Raw genomic sequence first — 21676 nt, forward strand, 5'->3', positions numbered from 1 at the left:
CGACGTCGTACGCATTTTGACACTAAAGAAGGCATTAATCTACGTTGTTTGAGGATTTGAATAATTTTGTCATAACCAAATTCTTTATCATAACCCTCAAACGATGTCGTCCAGCGTGGCAAAATTTGAGTTAAGTTACTAACAGTATTGAATTCCAGTGACGAAAAATATACAAAAGACTATTTTAGTACATTTTTTAAATTTAGAGACCAAATTGTAACAATTAAAAAATCAAGAACTAAATTAATACAATTCGTCAATCCTATAGACCAAAGTAGAGTTTAACTTCATTATCTCATTATATAATTTTATGTATTTTTAATATGTATCTTATATTTTAATATATATTTTATTTGAATAGTTATTTTATTTTTTTCTGTTGATTATATATATATATATATATATATATATATATATATAATTGTAAATATTTATAGTACTATTAACATAAAAATATATTTTTATAAAATAATAATTAAAATTAATAAATAATTTAATCATATTATTTAATATAACACATACTTATACCTTAATTAATTGAAGATATATTTGTATTTATTATCCAAATACAATCCAATCATGACCAAATATTTTATATTTACATCAAGCAAGTATGGCCACGCATTAAAAGCTGTGAATGACAAATTGACAAGAAAAGAAATAGATTAAGGATTAATTATAAGTTTGTTTAAAAACAAAAGGAAAAAAAAATAGTGTGAGCTGGTACTCTCATCCAACAAAGATACCGGTGGCGGTTGAACAGGTGACACGTGGCGTAAAGAAAGTGGAATAAGTGACACCAATAGTGGTGGGATCCAAATGCTCACGTGTATGCTCATATATAAGAGTAAATCTCGGGATTCGCAGCCATAGTCGAAGAAGCCCAGCCCAGCCCAGCCCGGATCTGATCTCATCATCACATTCACATCGCTCTCTCTTCTTCCTCCCCTTCTCTACCACTACTTCTACTTCCTCTTCTCTTCAATTTCTCGCATTCAATCTCACTCTCAATTCAAATGCTTCAATTCACACATTCCTCTTCTTCTTCTTCCTCTCCCTCACGCTCCTTTCATTTCTCATTCGACAATTATCCCTCACATTCCATTTCTGTCCTCACTATCATTTTGTGATAGACGCAAAGCAGCAACTAAACAGTTAGTTACGAACTGCAACTACATTTGCATTTGCGTTTTGACCTAATTTATGCGTCAATGTGATTTGGCGTTAATGGCGGCAAGTTCTAGAGGCTTCTCCACCACGCACTTCGATTTCAAGCTACGAGTTAGGCGACTCAGTGTTGCTCTCCAGCCTAACACTAACGTCCTCGGTTTCGGCTCCAGGAAGCGCAGGAAGGTCTGCTCCGGTGCAGACCGAGTTCGACTCGGTAGTTTCCAACTGCGATGCTGCTGTTCCGACTCGGTTACTCCGATTCGCAGAACGAGTGGTCCTGGCGGCAACGGCGGCGACAAGAATGACGAATGGCGCTTCGATGCAAAGAAAAAGCCTCACTCTCACACTCTCAGAGTCAGAATTCAGGCTTCTCCTGCCGCAATGCCTTTCGCTTCTCCGCCGTACGTCTATATATAGAATGGTTGTTTTCTTAGTTGTTTGAAATTTATTCGTATAGGTCTCTGGAGTTTGCATGTATTGGCTTGATATCGATGCTGTGACTTTTGTGGTTTTAAAATGATATTGGATCTGTAGTATGTTCTATACGGATTATGAAACAAAACGTTCCTGCATCAGTGCTAACCTACTACGCCTTTTTGTTTCGGCTCAATTTTTTGTGTAGTAGTGTATATGTCATGAATTACGAATATCATTGCAAATGATTTTTTAGGAATTTCCATAGCTTATTTTCTGATTTCAAACGTACTTGGAAGATGCTTGTGATTGTGATGTCCATGTTCTGGTTTGTAATATAATAAATGAAAGTGGCTTTATATATGCATCTGTCACTATGTAATGTAGGAAGATGCATCGACCATTAAGCAGAATGATCAATGAGGGTAAAATAATTTTAGTATTTTCGATTGTATCCTCGACTTCTGAAGGCTGATGTGATTATGTTTATATCCACAAAGATTTCTTAATTTATCCTAACTATTATACTGGTTTTAAAATGAAAATAATTAGGCGTTGATTTTGTCATCATACTGAAATGTTCTGATCTACCTCTAGGAGCAAGGAAGGATGAAAAACACTTTTCATTGTTTCTTTTCTGTTTAGGCTTTCTGGTCGTCCACAATGTTTTCTCAAGAAAAATTAAGATGCTTTGGTTTGGGAAGCAATTATAACTCTGAATGTTAAATTGGGTGTTGTTTATAGATTCACACAATCTGTGGTGGTTGAAACATTTTTTTTTAATCAATGATCATGGTGCTTCATGATGGCCACAGATCCTTTCTGAAGCAGGAAAAATTCTTTCCTCGTTGCACCCCGAGAAATTCTGGTCCACAATCACGTGATACGCCACCAAAAAGAGGTACTTCATAATCGCCATATTTACCACTTTATATATGTTCTGAACATTAACAGAGGCCATTTTAGATATGTACATTGCTCAATAATGGAGTGCTGAATATTATATCTGTTTATCTTTACTGGTTCTTCCACAGACACTGGTATAGCAAATGAGAAAGACTGGGGTATTAGCTTGTTAAATGAAAATATTAACGAGACCGGCACTAATGAAGATGGCAGTACCTGGTACAGAGAAAGTGGTGAAGAACTGGGTGAAAATGGATATAGATGTAGATGGACAAAAATGGGTGGTCAATCCCATGATACTTCCTCAGAATGGAAAGAAACGGTACTTGTTTTGGTTTAGTGTGAGAGTAAACCTATCGAAGAAGATTATGTTAACAAAATTTCTTGAATGCAAGCTTTCATATCGGTTATTTTTCTATGCTTAGTTATCAAATATATTCTTATTCAGTACCAGCAAATTATCTTGGTTTTTTTTTTTAAAGAGAACATTAGGCTATATATATATATATATATATATATATATATATATATATATATATATGGATCTGATTGTATTTCCAAGCTGCAGACCGGAAATATTTCCATACTTTCTTTTTGTTGTGGGATGATTTATAGTAAAACTAAAAACAAAAATGATAGCAACATTATGGAATGACTTGCTGGTGCTTTTAAAGACAGAGCTTGTAATATCACAGCTTTTCAACTGAATACTTCCGTAGCTTAGATAAATATATTATTTGGCAAATATGGTTGCATGTAATGGGAAGAGGATCTTGATGGTTAACACTTTCTATTACTAGGAAATGTTGAGCACTAATCTGCAATCAGATATTTCTAGGAATATGGTTTTTACTCTTGGAGCAGCTCTAGTTTGAAAGTTAATGTTATTACTGATTTTCATGAATTTAATGCTGATTGACCTTATAAGAATATTCATTTTTTGACAAGGGTAATTTCTAGTTATCCCTGAAGTGTCATCACAGTGACCCATCCTTGCACATACAAGTGAAATCATAACGTTGGAATTATCTTAAAATATTTGAATTTATTGCCTAGACATTTTTAAAACCTGAATTTCTACATTTTAAATGCTTTACATATGTGGTTTCTTTCATTTGCTTTTGGTCGTTTCTCTTTACTTTAAACTCTAGAATATGGATGGGACTAAATGTTATTCTGGAGTTTATTTGTAAATAAATATTGTCTTTTGGAAATCTTTGAGGGCTTCTTCCATTTTTTTTTATGTCACTTAAGACTTATCTTTTGTTAAATCAAGCAGCTGGATAGTTCCATTGGCATCTGATATGTGTTTATATGTTTTGAGTATACTCCATTGACATTTCTTATAGCTGAATCAAGCATATAATCTCAAAACAAATTTTGAAGTATATTTAAGTTGGTATCCTTTTAAGAATTGCATCAACTGTCTTCCAAGCCGGACTCATTCTTTATATGTTTTCTTGAAAATATTCATAACCCTATCAGTATCACACCCCAAGTGGATTCATTTAATTGGCTTTATTGATCTAATTGACAGTGGTGGGAGAAGAGTGACTGGACCGGATATAAAGAGCTAGGTATATTAGTTCCTTTGTGTTCAATTCACTAGCCTGAACTTACTAGGACACTCGTGAGAGTTCCTAGTTGCAGGACTGTTGCATTCTTATTTTTTCGACTCTTACAAAATCTAATTTCGTGGGTGCAGATGATTAGTTTTTTATGTTGTTGCAGGTGTGGAGAAATCTGGTAGAAATTCTGAAGGGGATTCTTGGTGGGAAACTTGGCAAGAAAATCTTCAGCAAGATGAATGGAGGTCATTACTTTATTTTTCTGCTTGTTGTGGATGAATGAACCCTAAACATTCTTAAACCATATTCTGGCATGTTTAAATTTGCAGTAACATAGCAAGAATAGAAAGGAGTGCACAAAAACAAGCTAAATCAGGAACTGAAAATGCAGGATGGTATGAGAAGTGGTGAGTTAATGTGTCTTGTGCATTTATATAAAAAAGTTGGCATTTATATTCATCGTATTACTCAAATGAATTTATGATATGACTGTTTTGAATTTGTGTAGGTGGGAAAAATATGATGCTAAAGGCTGGACTGAGAAAGGGGCACATAAGTATGGTAGACTGAATGAGCAATCATGGTGGGAAAAGTGGGGAGAGCATTATGATGGGAGAGGATCTGTTCTCAAATGGTTTGTATTCTAACTTTCCTATCTAAAGAGTTTGCTTTATTCTCATCTGCATTTGCATGTTGCGAATGTGTAACACATCATTAATATAGCCTTAGTTTTTCTTTTTGCAAGGATTCTCTGTTAGTGTGTGCGTGTTTGTGCGTCTGTATCCATGAGTTAACATTTGTTTACATTTGTAAAAATTGATACACGTATATCATCTAAATAACTTATTGCAGGTAATATAGAACTGTTGAATTGTATGTAGCTAGTACGCTAATCACATTAACAAAATTTTGAACAGAAAATTTCATTTCTTATGAGATTATATCATAAAGTTGTGTTAGATGATATACGTGTTTCTATCTGGACAAATATTGATGGATGTGAATTCACATGAGATGTTGTGGGTATGACCTACATGATGTACATTCAGACTTTCCAACAGTGGAGTTTGTGAAATTTTGCTCCTATAAAATATCATTCGGTAGTTGAAGGTTGATTTTGATATAATGTAATATCAGCCGATACTGTGTTTACAAGTGTTATATGATATTTTTTGCTGGACCTCTTCAAATTTTAGCTTGCTTTGCTTGTTATTTTTTCTTGCTTTATTTTATTTTATGGCCTCCTATGGATATACCTTTGTCAATTTTCCTGTAGATTTCTTTGGAAAAGGGGATATGAGTATAAAAATTTCTGGCTATACTAGTTCTGAATTTTGTCTTCTATTTCTTTGCTCCTTGTTGAAACTTCCTCAGGACAGATAAGTGGGCTGAAACTGAGCTTGGAACAAAATGGGGAGACAAATGGGAGGAAAGGTTTTTTAAAGGCATAGGTTCCCGTCATGGGGAAACATGGCATGTATCTCCAAGTGGTGAACGTATGTACTGTAATTTAAGCTTCCACATAAAGTCTACTCCAACATTTATTTCATACTTAGTAGTTCCCATTAAGTAACCAAATGCCATCTGTTTTCATTCCATACTCCATATTGCGATACTCCAATGGAGGTAGTCTTGGAGTTTCATTCCACTTGAAGCTTGGCTCATTGTCTGCATTGGCAATTTTTAAAGTTTTATTTGTGCATCTTTTGACACTGAATAGTTGGACATCCCCGAAAACAAGACATTACTGATTTTATTCTGTGGACATCACTTGTTTTATTCTGCTCTCCAGTTTTTTCTCAATTTTCTCGTAAAGTTAATGATAAAAGGTTTAGCTGCTGCAAAGGGCACTTGTCAAAGTTATTTCACTCTTCAACATAACAATATTGCTTTAATGTGTTTTCTTAAGTGAATGCATTTTTTTTCCCTTTACCAGGTTGGTCAAGAACTTGGGGAGAAGAGCACTTTGGAAACGGGTATGGAGCCATACACCTGATTGTTCGGATATATTTGCTCATGACGATAGCTTATTGTGAATTGGAAGTATTGAATAAATCTATTTCCAATGATATGAAGCTTTTATGCACCAGTCCCAATATTTAATGCACTTCCTCAAAATGCATTTCTGAAATATCAAGGAGTGTTTAGTCTCTCTTATATTTTCGTTTTCTAATTATCATGCTCGTTACTAATCGTGATTATTTATCATAAGAAACTTAAAATTAAAAAATTGGTGCTACATACACGCCTATTTCTACTTGATTCGACTTTTGTCTGCAACAGGAAGGTACATAAGTACGGAAATAGCACTACGGGCGAAAGCTGGGATATAGTTGTGGACGAGGAGACTTATTATGAGTAAGAATGTTATTCTCAGCTACCAATATTTATTGAAATTGGTCCTTAAAAGATTACTCGTTTTTTCAACTTGGTCCTCGAAATTTTTTTTAATCAAATTCGTCTTTTAAAGATTTTAAATTAGTCATATTAGTTCTTTTGCCACTTTTTTGTTGATGGTGTCAAAATTTGTTAATGTGACACGTTAAGTGACACCACAACACACTTCTAGGAGTCTCAATTGACTATTTCACATAATAAATTTATGAAATTAGATCAAATCAAAACTTAATTGAGAGGAGAACTTGAGGTATTGGAATTCCTTAATTTGAGGTTAATTTGATCTAATTTCTTAAATTAATCATGTTAATAGTCAATTAGAAATACGAAATGTGTGTTGTGATGTTACTTAACGTACCACATCAACAAACTTTGACACCGTTAGCAATGAAAGTGACGGAAGGACTAACATGACTAATTTAAAATCTTCAAAGAACGAATTTGATTAAAAAAGTCTTTCGGGGACCGTTTTGGAGAATGAGTGATCTTTTAAAGACTAATTTGACCATTTACTCAAACATTTAACATGTATAAATAAATTTACAGATCAATTTTAATACTCTTACTGTCACGTGTCAACCATTCATATCTTTACATGACTTTCGAAATAATTACAAGAGTCAAACAATTTTAATAGTGACTATATACGATTAGATCACTGCCAAAAATGTTTAGTTAACAAATTTTGATTGCCTGTATTATAAATGAAGTTTGGCCCGCTTTAAGCTTACTTAAATTACTTTACCAATTGAAAACCTTTTTTGAAGTGGAATGGGTGTACATTCCAAAATATATTTGATTTGATTATGAATATGGCATGTATTCCATTTGGATTTGAGAATGTTTGTGACTCTATGAAGGGCTGAACCTCACTATGGATGGGCGGATGTGGTGGGTGATTCAAGCCAATTACTCTCGATTGAACCTCGGGCGAGGCCACCGGGTGTCTTTCCCAGTTTGGACTTTGGTACACCGCCATCACCCGAAGCTGAGCAGGACTCACCTGATGATTTGCCTCCCTCGCAATGACAGAACCACATTCTCTAATTTGGTCAGTTTTTTCAGAGCAACCCATCGTAATGCGGGAAGCTCCATTTGTACAAGATGTGGATCAATCATTTTATTCATTCTTTCCCATATTTTAATTGTTTTCCATTTTTCTCTCTTCTCTCCCTTTTTTCTTTTTTAAAAACATCTTTTGTCTTTCCCCTCGTTAAACTCTGCATTGATGATATTCATGTTTAGTTATTTACTGCTCATGAAATTATTTGATACTTTGGACATCGGCCAACAATTTCTTTTTCTTCTCTTAATTTTTACTTGCCCACTATTTTAATACTTGATTAATTCGTTAAATGAAAAATTGGTTCCTTAACAAAATAAAAAATTCTACAATGCGAAATTTAGTTTCATGAATAATTTAGATGAACAAAACTAGTGAAAATACATTTTAGATTCCAAATCTTACGAGGATATTCTTTTTGCGTTTAAAACTTAAATTTATTCATATCTATTTTAGGGTTTGAAATCCTAAAATGTTATGTCATAGGGGTTTGAAACTATTGCAAAATAGCGTAGCTGGGTTGTTTCTTTATTGTTTAAAACTTTGAATTTAAATATTTTTAGGTTTTGAAATTCTAAATATTTTTATTTTAGTTTGAAACTCCACAAATATATTTTTTTTAGGGTTTTAATCCCAAACTATTAATTTTTTAGAGTTTGAAATGCTAAATAATTTTATAGTAGACGTTTAAAATCCTCGCAACACTTAGGTAGCATTTGTTTTATATGTTTAGTAGTTAGGGATTGAAATTAAAATTTCAATCAATTTTGAGACAAAATTTGAATCTCTTAAGCACTTCTAAAAAATAGACACACGAGACATATTTTTTAAGACAAAAATTAAAATTTTAATAATTTTAAAAAAAATTATTTTATTTAATTTTTATTTTAAAATTATTCTTTAATTTTTATATTTATTTTAAACTAAACATAATACTAATATAATTCAATTTAGTATATTTTATATTAAATATAATACAGAAACTTAATTTAGTTTCTCTCTATTGAACCTCAATCTTTCTTTTAGATGTAGGCTAAATTTATATTTTCTAGAGTTTAGAATTCTAAATAATATTCAACCAGGAGTTCAAAATTCATACAAAATGAAAATACTTTTCTAGGGTTATACTAAATAATTATTATGATAAAAATAAATGCATGGATGTCCATTTATGACTTGGGCAGTTAATTGAAGGAATCATCTTTTTAAAGATGAATTTATAAGATGAATTTATATTAATTGAGAGTTGAAAATAAAATCTCTTTACGTGTATAAATAAGAGGTTAAGCCTCCGTTAATAAGACATTAATAACAATAATCTTCTCTCTATATTGTCTATATACAAAATTTTTCTCCTCTTTTTTTCATACGTTGCTAATATATAATAGTAATAAATATATAAGTTACCTCTATTATTATAGTGAGATAGTTATATTGGTGAATATCAAAACTAGAGTCTTCTATTTACATTTTATTTTATATTATATCTTCCTTAATTATTTATTCTACAACACGTTATCAGTACGAGGCTCTGATCAAATTTTAGGAAGACTCCAGGTAACAAATTTTCATTATGTCGAAACTCTCTCATCTTGAATTTAGTGCTCTTGATATATTTGGAAATAACTATTTATCATGGATACTAGATGCTAAAATCCATCTTTATAATTGAGGATCTTGAAGATACCATTAAGGCTGAAAATGTATCCCAGAAGGATAAAGTCAAGGCCATGATTTTCCTTCATCGTCATCTTGACGATGGATTGAAAAATGAATATCTCACATTAAAAGATCCTGCAGATATGTAGAAAGACCTTGAAGAAAGGTATAATCATTAAAAGACGGTGATACTTCCTCAAGCCCGATATGTTAGAGAAAACTTTCTCAACCTTCCATGCCTCGAATGTAGTATTCTGAGTTAATTTCTTGGCTTCTCGTTGCTGAACGCAACAATGAATTATTTTTAAGGAATCATGAAGCGCGTCCAGCTGGCACCGCCCAATTTTCTGAAATAAATGCAGCAAATCATAACCGCAGAAGAGGTAAATGGCAAGGTTTTGGTAACAAGCACAATTATGGAATGAAAAAGAATTATGTTCACAAGAGAGGATCTCACCAGAAGTGTTGGGATAAGGAAAGAAACAATGGGCAAAATAAATCAATTGAGAATCTTGAAGATACCATTAAGGCAGAAAATGTATCCCAGAAGGATAAAGCTAAAGCCATGATTTTTCTTCATCGTCATCTTGACGAATGATTGAAAAATGAATATCTCACATAAAAGATCCTGCAGATATGTGGAAAGACCTTGAAGAAAGGTATAATCATTAAAAGACGGTGATACTTTCTCAAGCCCGATATGTTAGAAAAAGCTTTCTCGACCTTCCATGCCTCGAATGTGCTCCTGCAGTAGTATCGAGAAAAAGGATTTAAAAAGTATTCTGAGTTAATTTCTTACCTTCTCGTTGTTGAACGCAACAATGAATTACTTTTAAGGAATCATGAAGCGCGCCTAGCTGGCGCCACCCAATTTCCTGAAGTAAATGCGACAAATCATAACCCCAGAAGAGGTAAATGGCAATGTTTTGGTAACAAAAAAAATTATGGAAGGAAGAAGAATTATGTTCACAAGAGAGGATCTCACCAGAAGTGCTGGGATAAGGAAAGAAACAATGGGCAAAATAAATCAATTGAGGATAAATATTTCCATTGTGGTGGAAAGGGCCATTGGTCGTATACCTGTCGTACACCAAAGCACCTAGTCGATCTTTATCAAGCATTTTTGAAAAAAAGACAACAAAGGAAAGGAAACAAATTTTGTTTTAAATGATATTGAAAATTCCACACCACTCATTATGATGTATCTAATTTCTTTGAAGATTTTGAAGAAAATATTGGTCATTTGATCAATGATGGAATAGTTTAATATATGTATTTGTTAAGTATTCATGTGAATAAATAATGTAAGAAAACTTTTTGTTAAGTTTTATGCATTTGAATTTCAAGTGTAATATATATGAATAATGTTTGATAAAATATTTATGAATTTCAAAATTACTGAATGTGCCAAGATAATAATAATAATAAAATTTTTATACTATACTTCTTATAAAAATATTTTCAATCAAGGAAATGATTTTACTGCGTAGATATTTCTATTTATTTTTTTATTATTTATCTTTAAAGAGAATAGCAAGGACATATAGTGAAGATATTTGCGTTGCGGATAGTGTGAGTTTGCACACCATTCTCAAAAGTAATATATATTTTACCCATCTTGTGCCAACAGAAGAATATGTTAATACTATTATTGGCTCAGGTAATGTGATAGAAGGCTCCGGAAGAGCTACAATTTTATTTTCTAGAGAAGCAAAATTCATAATAAATAATGCACTATTATCTACCAAGTCTCTAAGAAACTTGTTGAGTTTCAAAGATATTCGCCGAAATGGATATCATTTTGAGACAATGAATGAGGGAAATCATGAGTACTTATGTATCACAACTCATGATTCAAATAAAAGGGTTATATTAGAAAAGTTACTCTCACTCTCATTCTGGGTTATATTATACCAAGATTAGTGCAATTGAATCACATGCCATTGTAAACCAGAAGTTTACTAGCCCAAATAAATTTATAATTTGGCACGACCGATTGGATCATCCGGGAACAACCATGATGCGGAAAATTATTGAAAACTCCCATGAACATTCACTAAAGAACCAGAAGATTTTTAAATCTAGTGAATTTTGTTGTGCTACATGTTCTCAAGGAAAGTTAATTTTAAGGCCATCACTAGTAAAGATTGGATTTGATTCCCCTAAATTCTTAGGAAGGATTCAAGGCGATATATTTGGACCTATTCATCCACCATGTGGATCTTTTAGATATTTTATGGTCCTAATAGATGCATCTTCGAGATGGTCACATGTATGCTTATTGTCTTCTCGCAACCTGGCGTTTACGAGATTACTGGCTCAAATTATTTGATTAAGAGCACAATTTCCAGAAAATCCAATAAAAGCAATTCGTCTTGATAATGCTGGTGAATTTACTTTCCAAGCTTTTGATGCTTATTGTATGGCTAATGGAATAAGTGTTGAACACCTAGTAGCTTATATTCACACACAAAATGGGTTAGCAGAATCATTTATTAAACGCCTCCAATTAATTGCTAGACCCTTACTTATGATAACAAATCTCCCAACTTCGCCTTAGGGGCATGCTATTTTACATGCCGCAGCACTTATTCGTTTGAGGTCAACGAGTTACCATCAGTTCTCTTCTATGCAATTAGCTTTTGGCCAACAGCCAAATGTTTCCCATTTAAGGATATTTGGGTCTGCGATATATGTTCCCATTGCACCACCTTCTCGTACCAAAATGGGATCCCAAAAAAAATTGGGAATATATATTGGATATGATTCTCTCTCTATAGTGAGGTATATTGAGATACAAACTGGAGATGTATTTAAAACCCGATTTGCGAATTGTCATTTTGATGAATCAAAATTTTCAACATTAGGGGGACAGAATAAGCTTCCTGAAAAGGAACTTAATTGGAATGCATCATCCTTGATGCATTTAGATCCTCGATAAGGGCAATGTGAACTAGAAGTTCAAAAGATTATACATTTGTAAAGAATAGCAAATGAATTGCCTTATGCATTTTTTGATACGAAAAGGATTACTAAATGCTATATACCGGCTGAAAATGCTCCGATATGATGTCCCAGTTGGACAAATTGCCACCGAAGCAAATTCACGCCAGAAGCGTGGCAGGTCTGTCGGTTCCAAAGACAAATTTTTGAAAAAGAAAATAGGTAAATACTATTCCTGTTGAAAAAAGACATAGTAAAGACACATGCAGTTGTCCAAAATTCTGATATGATGCCAGAAGACGTTCAGGTACCTGAAAATTGTGAAAATGACGAGATCTCGATAAATTATGTCTTTACAGGAGAGAAATGGAACTGAAATAAGACAATTGTCAATGAAATATTTGCATATAATGTGTCATTAAATATCATGCATGAAAGTAAGGATCTTGAGCTAAGAACAGTCGAAGATTGTCGACAAAGACATGATTGGCCAAAATGAGAAGAAGCCATGAAGGATGAGTTAGACTCACTTACAAAACGTGAAGTCTTTGGACCTGTAGTCCGTACACCAGAAGATGTAAAACCTGTTGGATACCGATGGGTATTTGTGAGAAAACAAAATGAGAAAAATGAAGTTGTGCGCTATAAAGCCCGACTTGTGGCACAAGTTTTTTCACAAAGGCCCGGTCTAGATTATGAAGAAACGTATTCCCCTGTAGTGGATGCGATAACATTGCGTTATTTGGTCAGTTTATCTGCATATCATAAACTGCATATGCATTTAATGGATGTGGTAACACCCTATTTATACGGCTCATTAGATCGTGATATCTATATAAAAGTTCCTGAAGGACTAAAGATATCTAAACCATCCAATGAATATTCATATGGGTTATACTTAGTCAAATTGCAAAGATCTTTATATGGTCTAAAGCAATCTGGACAAATGTGGTATAATCGTCTTACTGAGTATCTGACCAAAAATGGATTCAAGAATGATGATATCTGTCCATGTGCTTTCATAAAGAAATTTGCATCTGGATTTATTATAATTGTTGTGAACGTTGATGATTTAAATATCATTGGAACTCCTGAAGAGATTCCAATAATTATAAAAGCTCTAAAAGAAGAGTTTGAGATGAAAGATCTTGGAAAGACTAAATTTTGTCTCGACCTGCAGATCGAGCATACAAAAAATGGGATATTTATTCATCAAACAACATACACAGAAAAGATCTTGAAAAGATTATATATGGATAAGTCACATCCATTAAGTACCCCAATGATTGTAAGATCTTTGAATATGGAAAATGATCAATTCCGTCCTAAAGAAGAGAATGAAGATATCCTTGGTCTTAAAGTACCATAACTTAGTGCCATTGGAGTGCTAATGTATCTTTCTAATAATACACGACCCGATATATTATTTGCTGTGAATTTACTAGCAAGGTATAGTTCCTTTCCAATCAGAAGATATTAGAATGAAATCAAACAAATTTTTCAATATTTTCATGGAATGGTTGATATGGAATTGTTTTACCCATATGGATCCAAGTCACAACTAGTTGGTTATGCAGATGCAGGATACTTGTCTGATCCACACAAAGGGAGATCTCAAACAGGATATCTGTTCACATATGGTGGTACAGCTATATCATGGAGGTCCACAAAATAGACGATAGCAGCAGCCTTCTCTAATCATGCTGAAATACTAGCGATACATGAAGCTAGTCGGGAGTGTTTTTAGCTCAGGAATCTAATCCAATATATTTTGTCATCATGTGGACTGATTGATCATAAGATAGCTCCAACTGTCCTGTTTGAAAATAATACAGCATGCATTGCTCAATTTAAGGATGGAAACATCAAAGGTGATAGAGCAAAGCATATTTCTCCCAAATTCTTCTTCACTCATGATCTTCAAAATCAATGGACAATTGATGTCCGACAGATCCGCTCAAGTAGTGATAATCTGGCAGATTTATTTACAAAGTCACTCCCAAAATCCTCTTTTGAAATATTGGTACATTAGATTGGGATACGCCGATTTCGAGACATTAAATGATGTCGGCAAGAGGAGGAGACTATACTTTTTTTCCTTGGTCAGGTTTTTTCCCATTGGGTTATTCTTGACAAGGTTTTAATGAGGCAGTCCCCATAAAAAGATATTGTACTCTTTTTCTTTCACTAAAGTTTTTTCCCATTGATTTTTTCTTTAGTAAGGTTTTAATGAGGCATAATCCTAAATGGTCATCTAAGAGAAAGTGTTGTGATAAGAACAAATGTGTGGATGTCCATTTATGACTTGGATGGTTAATTGAAGGAATCATCTTTCCAAAGATGAATTCATATTAATTGAGAGTTGAAAATGAAGGCCCCTTATGTGTATAAATAGGAGGTTAAGCTTCTGTTAATAAAACATCAATAACAATAATCTTCTCCTTCTATATTTTCTATATACAAAACTTTTCTTCTTTCTCTTTCATACGTTGCTAATATATAATAGTAATAAATATATAAGTTACTTCTATTATTATAGTGAGATAATTATATTTAGTGAATATTAAAACTAGAGTCCTTTATTTACATTTTATTTTATATTATATCTTCTTTATTTATTTATTCTACAACAAGAATATCTTTTTTTAGTGCTTAAAACTTTATATATTATCCAAGGTTTTGAAACTCTAAATAATTATATTATATGGGAGTTGAAAATCCCACAAAATAAACATAATTATTTAGTGTTTAAAATATTGTAAATTAAATATAAAAGTTGAGGAAAAACATCATATTTATTTATAGTCGGTCCAACCGAATAATAAAAATGTGGTTTAAATCTAGGTTTTCTCTTGTATTATATGCTCTCTTTATCATTAAACTATATTATTTTTTATTTTTTTTATATGTTAATTATAATTATATAGTAAAATTATACAATAATTTATTTAGATATTTTAATTTTAAATTTATTTAAATTAATTATATTTTTTATTATTTATAATTATTAATATAAATATGATTAAATATGTATAAATATATCAAATATTTTATTAGTTACAACATAATTATTTTTTATGTTTATATGATATTTATTAATATTATTTTTTAATAAATACATATAGTATATTACAATATAATAAATATTAAAATACTTTAATACAAAAATTAAGTTAAAAAATCTTTATCATAAAAAATACTAAAATTTTATATACTTACTTAATAATAATCGGATTATAACTCGTTGATTATAATTTATTGAACTAGTTGTTTTTAAAATATTAATTAAGATATGTATTTTAAATCTTTTACTATTTTATATTTTTTATTTATAAAAGATTAGTTCTACCAGTTCAATCAGTAACAATTCATCGGTTGAACCAATGATTCAGTTCTTACAACTATGTATTTATTCTTTTCTATTTTTCAGAAAAAATGAAGGAAAAAAAAAAAGAAGACAAGTTCCCTGAATAGTTGAACATGTGTAGATTTCTCCCAACGATTATAGCGATCCTCTCTCTCACATCAAAAGGTTTCCCAAAACTTTTGGGACAAAAACTTTATGTTGGCATTTTGCTGCTTCTATTAGTGAAAATCAGTTGATTGCATCAAAATGCCAAAGAAAACTAGATGCAGCGACGCACAATTTTCAACTATAAGAAATTTCCAGAACGAACATATACACCGCCTACAGGGCTACGCCTCAACGTTGAATGGCTTCCCTCAATTGCACTCCCATTGCTCACTTCCGATCCCATCTCTGCGGATTCAGTTATGTCATCCCCTTGATCGAACCCAGGCCATTATATCATCGTGCATTTGATGATCCCATGTTTGAATTTTTTTCAGTATGTCTTTCCAAGTTATGTGGCTTTTCTGGCTCCGGAGTTTGTCATATACTTTCAATTGACTGGTAGCTGCTCAAGGGGATGTAACTAAGACTAACATAGCATAATGCAAGCAGGTACAATAGTGTTGAATATGGTAGCTCAACTAATCTGATACAACTTCTTCTAACTCAGGATTCTGAGAGTTCATTGCGTCATAGTCCGACACCGTTCCGTTGTATGTACCCTTCTCTACTCGATCTCTCAGATCTTCATCATTTTCGTAATCATCATCCTCCATTTCTGGCAATCCAGAATCATCATAATCCTCGTCATCATCATTTTCATTGATTGCATTATCCTTCCCATGTTTTCTATGTCCAGAATCTTGGCCCACTTTGGGCACAGAATCTTCACAGATGCAGGTAGATGGGTTCTCATGAAACACGCCTCTGCCTGGTCTAACCTCATTTGGCTCCCCCATGAAGCCTTTTTGAAAAGTCCGTACACGGGAAGCAAAAGCTTCCCAAGTCATATTATTTCTGTTCATGATCAATTGGTAGAGATTTTTAGCATTTGGACGAATGGTTGGTTTGTGCCCAAAGTATCTCCTATAAGAAAGTTCATGGAAAGATAGAGTGGGTATAGATACGAGACCAACAGAAACAAGAAGAAAAAGCATATGCAGTTAATTTACCTTCGCCCAGCTAATATTTTAGCCATATTACCATTGTTATTGGTCACAAATACGTCACTTTCATCACAAACAATGAAGTCAAGTGCCGCCATGCGAGAGGAAAATGAAGAAAATGGTTCTAATTCTTCCTTAATAGCAATGGTCTCTTTTGAATGGATATTAGGAAATAATGCTCTCAGAGGTGCCAATGTATTTTCCCCTCCATATATTTCCCCTGATGCAACGTAAATATGAACACCAGAACCATACCCCAAGGCTCTTAGCATGAGACCAACTTCTTCTGGGGTTAACGGGCATTTTCCCTGTCTTCTTTGCTTATCAGGATTGGCTCCCTGCATTTCAATATAATCACATTATTCACTACTCTATATATTTCAAATCTGCTATCAACATAAGCATAAATCAAAAGCATTCTCAACAAAATAATGTTTATGCCTCAGCAGGATGAAAGATTTTTCAGATTTTAATAGTCACTGATAATAATCATTCTATGAACACATGCTATTAGGTTTAATAGCAGAAAAGGCAACAATAAAATATTACTAACAATCATTGGCAATAACAAAATTTAACTTTTGAGCTTACATGTAGCGTCTTCCACCTCTTCCTTATTGCACCCAGTTCTTTCTGTTCCTTCTCTCCTCCACCATAATCGCATCCAGAAAATGCAAGCATATCGGGTTCAAATCTGGAGCAAGAAAAGATAATCACATCTAGAAACTATTAAACACTAAAATTGTTTTTGGTCTGGAAAGAGTAAAATCCTTTTCTTTATTGTATTGTACAAGGCCCATGGACCTAGGGAAGGCCCCACTAGGGGGCAGGGTGAGGCCAGTGCAGTCATCCAAAAATATCGCCAAGGCTTGCAATAGTTGAGCTTTATTGGTTATCAAACTGCTGAGTCTAATCATGTGAATTATATAGGATAGAAATGAATAATAAACCAAAACTACCTCCTCTCACCCAAAAAAAAAAAAACCCTACCTCAGGTGCAGTGCGATATAATGTTTGCTTCTCATCCTCATCCGACGTACCAATTTTCTACCCATTGCAAGTATTGGGTCGGTAAATCTTAACCCATGGTAGTTAACTCGACATCTTAACTTCTGATACTCCGGATCCAACCTGTTTGCAAGCCTGTAGTCATACTTGCTGAGCTGAATAACCTGCCACAAAGTGAAGCAAATAAATTTAATATATTTACGTATACCAAAAAAAAAAATTAATATATTTACTGGATAATCAAATATTCAAACAGTTATCCACGTGCTGTTATCAGAACTTAAGGAGTCAATTAGTTGTATAAATGTAAACATACTTTAACTCGACGTCCATCATGCGAGTAGAATCCAACTCAACAATTATAGACACATTTGAAACAGTGACAGAAATCTAACAAATGGATGTTCCCTTTCCAAAAGAACGAATAGAATTAAATCTACAAGGACAAGACTAAGTAGTTAGCGCTGCATGAGTTGTCATGTGTATCTTCATCATCTGAAATATCGGGCAATTATTTTATTATTTTTTTTTGGGAGAGAGACGGAGAGAATGAGGCTTGCAATCAAAGTAAAGGAAGCGGTAGATCCTAGTTTGACTCGAATATTGTAGCAATTGCACACGTCGTGTTTAATTCCGCTTTTTATTTTTAATATTGGAATAAAATTGTATGTTTTGCTATATTACAAAGATAAGAAGTGTATCATGAAATTGTTGAGAATAATTGGAAGAATTCCGATGGTCAAATTTAGTAACAAAAGGTCTAAAGGTCAGATTTGTGTTTATACTATTTTATTTTTTTATAAAATAAAAAAATCTATGAGTCAAAATTTGTATTTATAATTTTCTTTATTTTTTAAATAAAAAAATTTGGCAGTTAGTTATAAAATTTTTATTATTTTAAAATCACAAAGCTAAAAATTCCATGTAAAATTTAACCATAAATTTTTATCTTCACATTAAAATAAACATCCAACCTACCCATATCAGTGAATAACAAACTATGTTTATTCATCTCTAAAAAAATTAGCCGTTTAATTCATCATATAACCACAAGATGCCATCCCAATGAAGGAAACTGGAAAAGACTATATTGAAAACAAAAGGCATCCAATAATTGAAGTTGACTGACTTTAACATTTTATGATTTATCCCGTAAATGTTTGGATTATAGACCTTAAACTAAAAGCATTTTAGAACACATTTTATTATCACAAAATAACGACTTCCACACTACAAACTGACAATCAACCTGGTGAATAAATTTACCTCTTTCTAGTTCTAGTTAACACACAGCATTTACTGAGTTGTACATCATATCAGCACCATCAGAGTTTCAGGACATAAAAAACTTACATGCTTTTTCTGGAGTATAGGTAATATACGATTTATATAACATCTTTCGCTACACTTCCTTGGAACACGCATCGAGTACAGAGATGATCTTCGGCCAACCTTTGCTGGGAGTTCCTTGATAATTTTGACATCTTTTGATAGGAAGGATATAAACCATTCAACATCAAAGATCTCCGAGAAGTTACTGCAACAGGCAAAGTATAACATCATTTAACAATCTAAGATACATCACAGAGAAAGTGCAAATGGAGTGTCAATACTTAGATCGCTAACTAAAATTAAATAGTATAACTGCAGAAAAGGGCTAAACAATATATGTCCTTTCTGCGACTGACCTAGAATCTTTCCAAAAAGACCGTTGATCAAGTTTGGGAACAACAAGAGTAGAATTCAGAATTCGCGCAGCAACAACAGCATCTGTAATCTGTCAAATGCAGAAAAGGAAATATTGGCATTGACAGCTGAGTATGCAGAAAGTTTGCAATTACTAACCAATTATTATATACAACAACGTGGGGTCAGCTAGACAACAATTATTATATGCTGCATTAAAGTTCTGAGGCTATATGTATTTCAAGCAAGCAGGTACAACTTTTGAAAAATAAACGATATGTTTCTTCCAGAAATGCAGGTAATAACGTAATCCAGAAAACTTTAGAAATCAAAAGACAGAAAATTAAAAGTAGAAGACACTTTTGTAGTCACACTGTCACAGTTATTGTCCTGAAACATGTGTCAGAGCCTTTGTCAATTTTATCGTCACAACTTCCAAGTCTTACATATGAAAGAAGCACTTTATATGAAGAGAAAGTGTTTCTAAGGCAATCCGTAAGCAGCCGTTTGGATAAAACTTAAAAATCTTTTAAGGCTCCATGGTTATTTAATATTTAGTTCTATCTGCCAAGTGTAGTTCCGTTCTCATTAAAGTGCAACACAGCATACTCCTACAATATAGCAATTAATAAGTTGATTTTGTTCACACTAGGCAATTTTTCCTCCCAGTTTTTTGTGTTCAATTCACAGTAAACTTAATAGGAGTCACTGTATAGTTTTCTTTATAGTAAAAAAAATCATATCATTATAATAGAGGCAAGATTCCAGAAAATTACTCCAGTTCTTTGTTGATTCAAGCCACCACTGGTTGCAATTACCAAATACCGATCCGGATGAGTAATGGCTTGAGCTTCTGCCACGCAAAAAGCGCATTCCTCATATATCATATATCATATGACAATACATATACACACAGCGCAATCTAAGCTTTAAACTAAACGGTTCTATATGCATGAAATACGCACTTGGAAACTCGCTGCTTGCGTTGCTACATCCATAGAAGTTTACGGAATTGTTAAAGCTCCAGAGTCCGCGATTCAACTTTCCTATTATTTTCTGGTTATTATGATAGGATAAAAACAAAATCACAAGCATAGTGACTGGTTAAGATCCAAAGGAAACAAAACATGGAACTTAACAACAAAATGAAAAAAAATAAAAGAAGCAAGAAGAAAGCCCTAACCGGAACGCGGAACACATTATCTCCAATAGCGTTGTCCTCCGATTGAACGTCAAACTACACGCACAACATTAGGTGAGAAAACGGTGAGGAATCAACGATCGATTGATTATGTTCAATTCATGTCGAACAGAGAGAAAGAGAGAGAGAGAGTACCGAAGAGCGTTGGCGCGGGCGGTGCATATGATTAGTTTCGTTGGGAGAAGGAGCTAGAAGAGAGAGTAGCGCGAAGAGAAACATAAGAGCGGCAGCGACGGCAGAGATGAGAGGAATCAAGAGAGGGAAACGCTGCAAATGGTGGAGGCGCCGCCTCTGAGGAGCCATAACGAGGAGGAGAAACCGATCGAACAAGGTAGTTAGTTATGGCGTACGGCATTGAAGTGCGAGCGAATGAAATGACCGAACGAGGGAATGAATGAATGAATGAGTGAAGGAATAAATATAAATAGATTTGAAAAGAAAAAGAGAGCGATGATGGCGCGTGGGGCGTGATTGGCTGATGAGACAAAGAATAACTATAAAAGGGGGACTCTGTCTCTTCCTCTGCCTCAGCTGGCTGCATGCTAATCATAATGTCAATCCTTCCCTCCTGTAATCTGGATTTGTTTTGACTCCTTCAGGATTCTTTGCTTTGTTCTTTTCCAATATTATCCGGTAGGAAAATGATTCCTCTGGTTGTAAAATAAATGGGAAAGAGGTAATAAAATAAAGTATAAATAGAAAAACACTGCTATAAGTATTTACCAATATCATTATATTCTTATAAAAATAATATATTAATATTATATTAATGGTATACGAAGAAATAAAGTAAAGAAGTATTTTGTATTGTAAAAAAGAGAGAGAGTATTTTATTATTGTTTTGTATTGTATGTAAGACTATGAAACCTTATTTATAGATGTACAAAATTAGCTTTTTCAAGATTTAGAAATGATAACACCGTCTACATTAAAAGTTTGTAATATCCAAGCACCTTTTAATTAGATAAAAGGGTTGGTGGACATCCATACTGTAACACTCCCCCTTAGATGACCATTATGAATATGCCTCATTAAAACCTTACTAAAGAAAATCTAATGGGAAAAACTTTAATGAAGGAAAAAGAGTATAATATTCTTTGTGATGGGACTGCCTCATTTAAAACCTTGTCAAGAAAAATTCAA

The 21676-nt window shown here is 33.1% G+C and overlaps 2 protein-coding genes across 3 annotated transcripts; one reads left to right on the top strand and one right to left on the bottom strand.

Annotated features, from left to right (window-relative positions):
- Positions 1–884: 884 nt before the first annotated feature.
- LOC130943898 (protein EARLY STARVATION 1, chloroplastic) lies at positions 885–7738 on the top strand. The gene is made up of 11 exons (XM_057871983.1): positions 885–1571; positions 2400–2485; positions 2619–2812; positions 4028–4067; positions 4222–4303; positions 4388–4465; positions 4567–4692; positions 5433–5554; positions 5995–6034; positions 6342–6416; positions 7316–7738. Exons 1-11 carry the CDS (start codon positions 1204–1206, stop codon positions 7482–7484), a joined length of 1380 nt encoding a protein of 459 aa, XP_057727966.1. The 5' UTR covers positions 885–1203; the 3' UTR covers positions 7485–7738.
- A 7851-nt stretch (positions 7739–15589) lies between these two features.
- LOC130946598 (O-fucosyltransferase 6) lies at positions 15590–20893 on the bottom strand. Of its 2 annotated transcripts, none has more exons than XM_057875395.1 (10): positions 20669–20893; positions 20516–20569; positions 20298–20388; positions 20109–20185; positions 19335–19423; positions 19000–19183; positions 17629–17810; positions 17230–17332; positions 16645–16976; positions 15590–16489 (listed from the first exon to the last, which is right to left on the bottom strand). In XM_057875395.1, exons 1-10 carry the CDS (start codon positions 20834–20836, stop codon positions 16114–16116), a joined length of 1656 nt encoding a protein of 551 aa, XP_057731378.1. In that variant the 5' UTR covers positions 20837–20893; the 3' UTR covers positions 15590–16113. The 2 variants fall into 2 exon arrangements, with proteins under 2 accessions (XP_057731378.1, XP_057731377.1); XM_057875394.1 differs by having other exon boundaries at positions 15590–16558.
- Between the last annotated feature and the right edge of the window lie 783 nt (positions 20894–21676).

The sequence above is a fragment of the Arachis stenosperma genome, chromosome 8 (genome assembly GCF_014773155.1).
Source record: "Arachis stenosperma cultivar V10309 chromosome 8, arast.V10309.gnm1.PFL2, whole genome shotgun sequence".
In the NCBI taxonomy this organism is placed as follows: domain Eukaryota; kingdom Viridiplantae; phylum Streptophyta; class Magnoliopsida; order Fabales; family Fabaceae; genus Arachis; species Arachis stenosperma.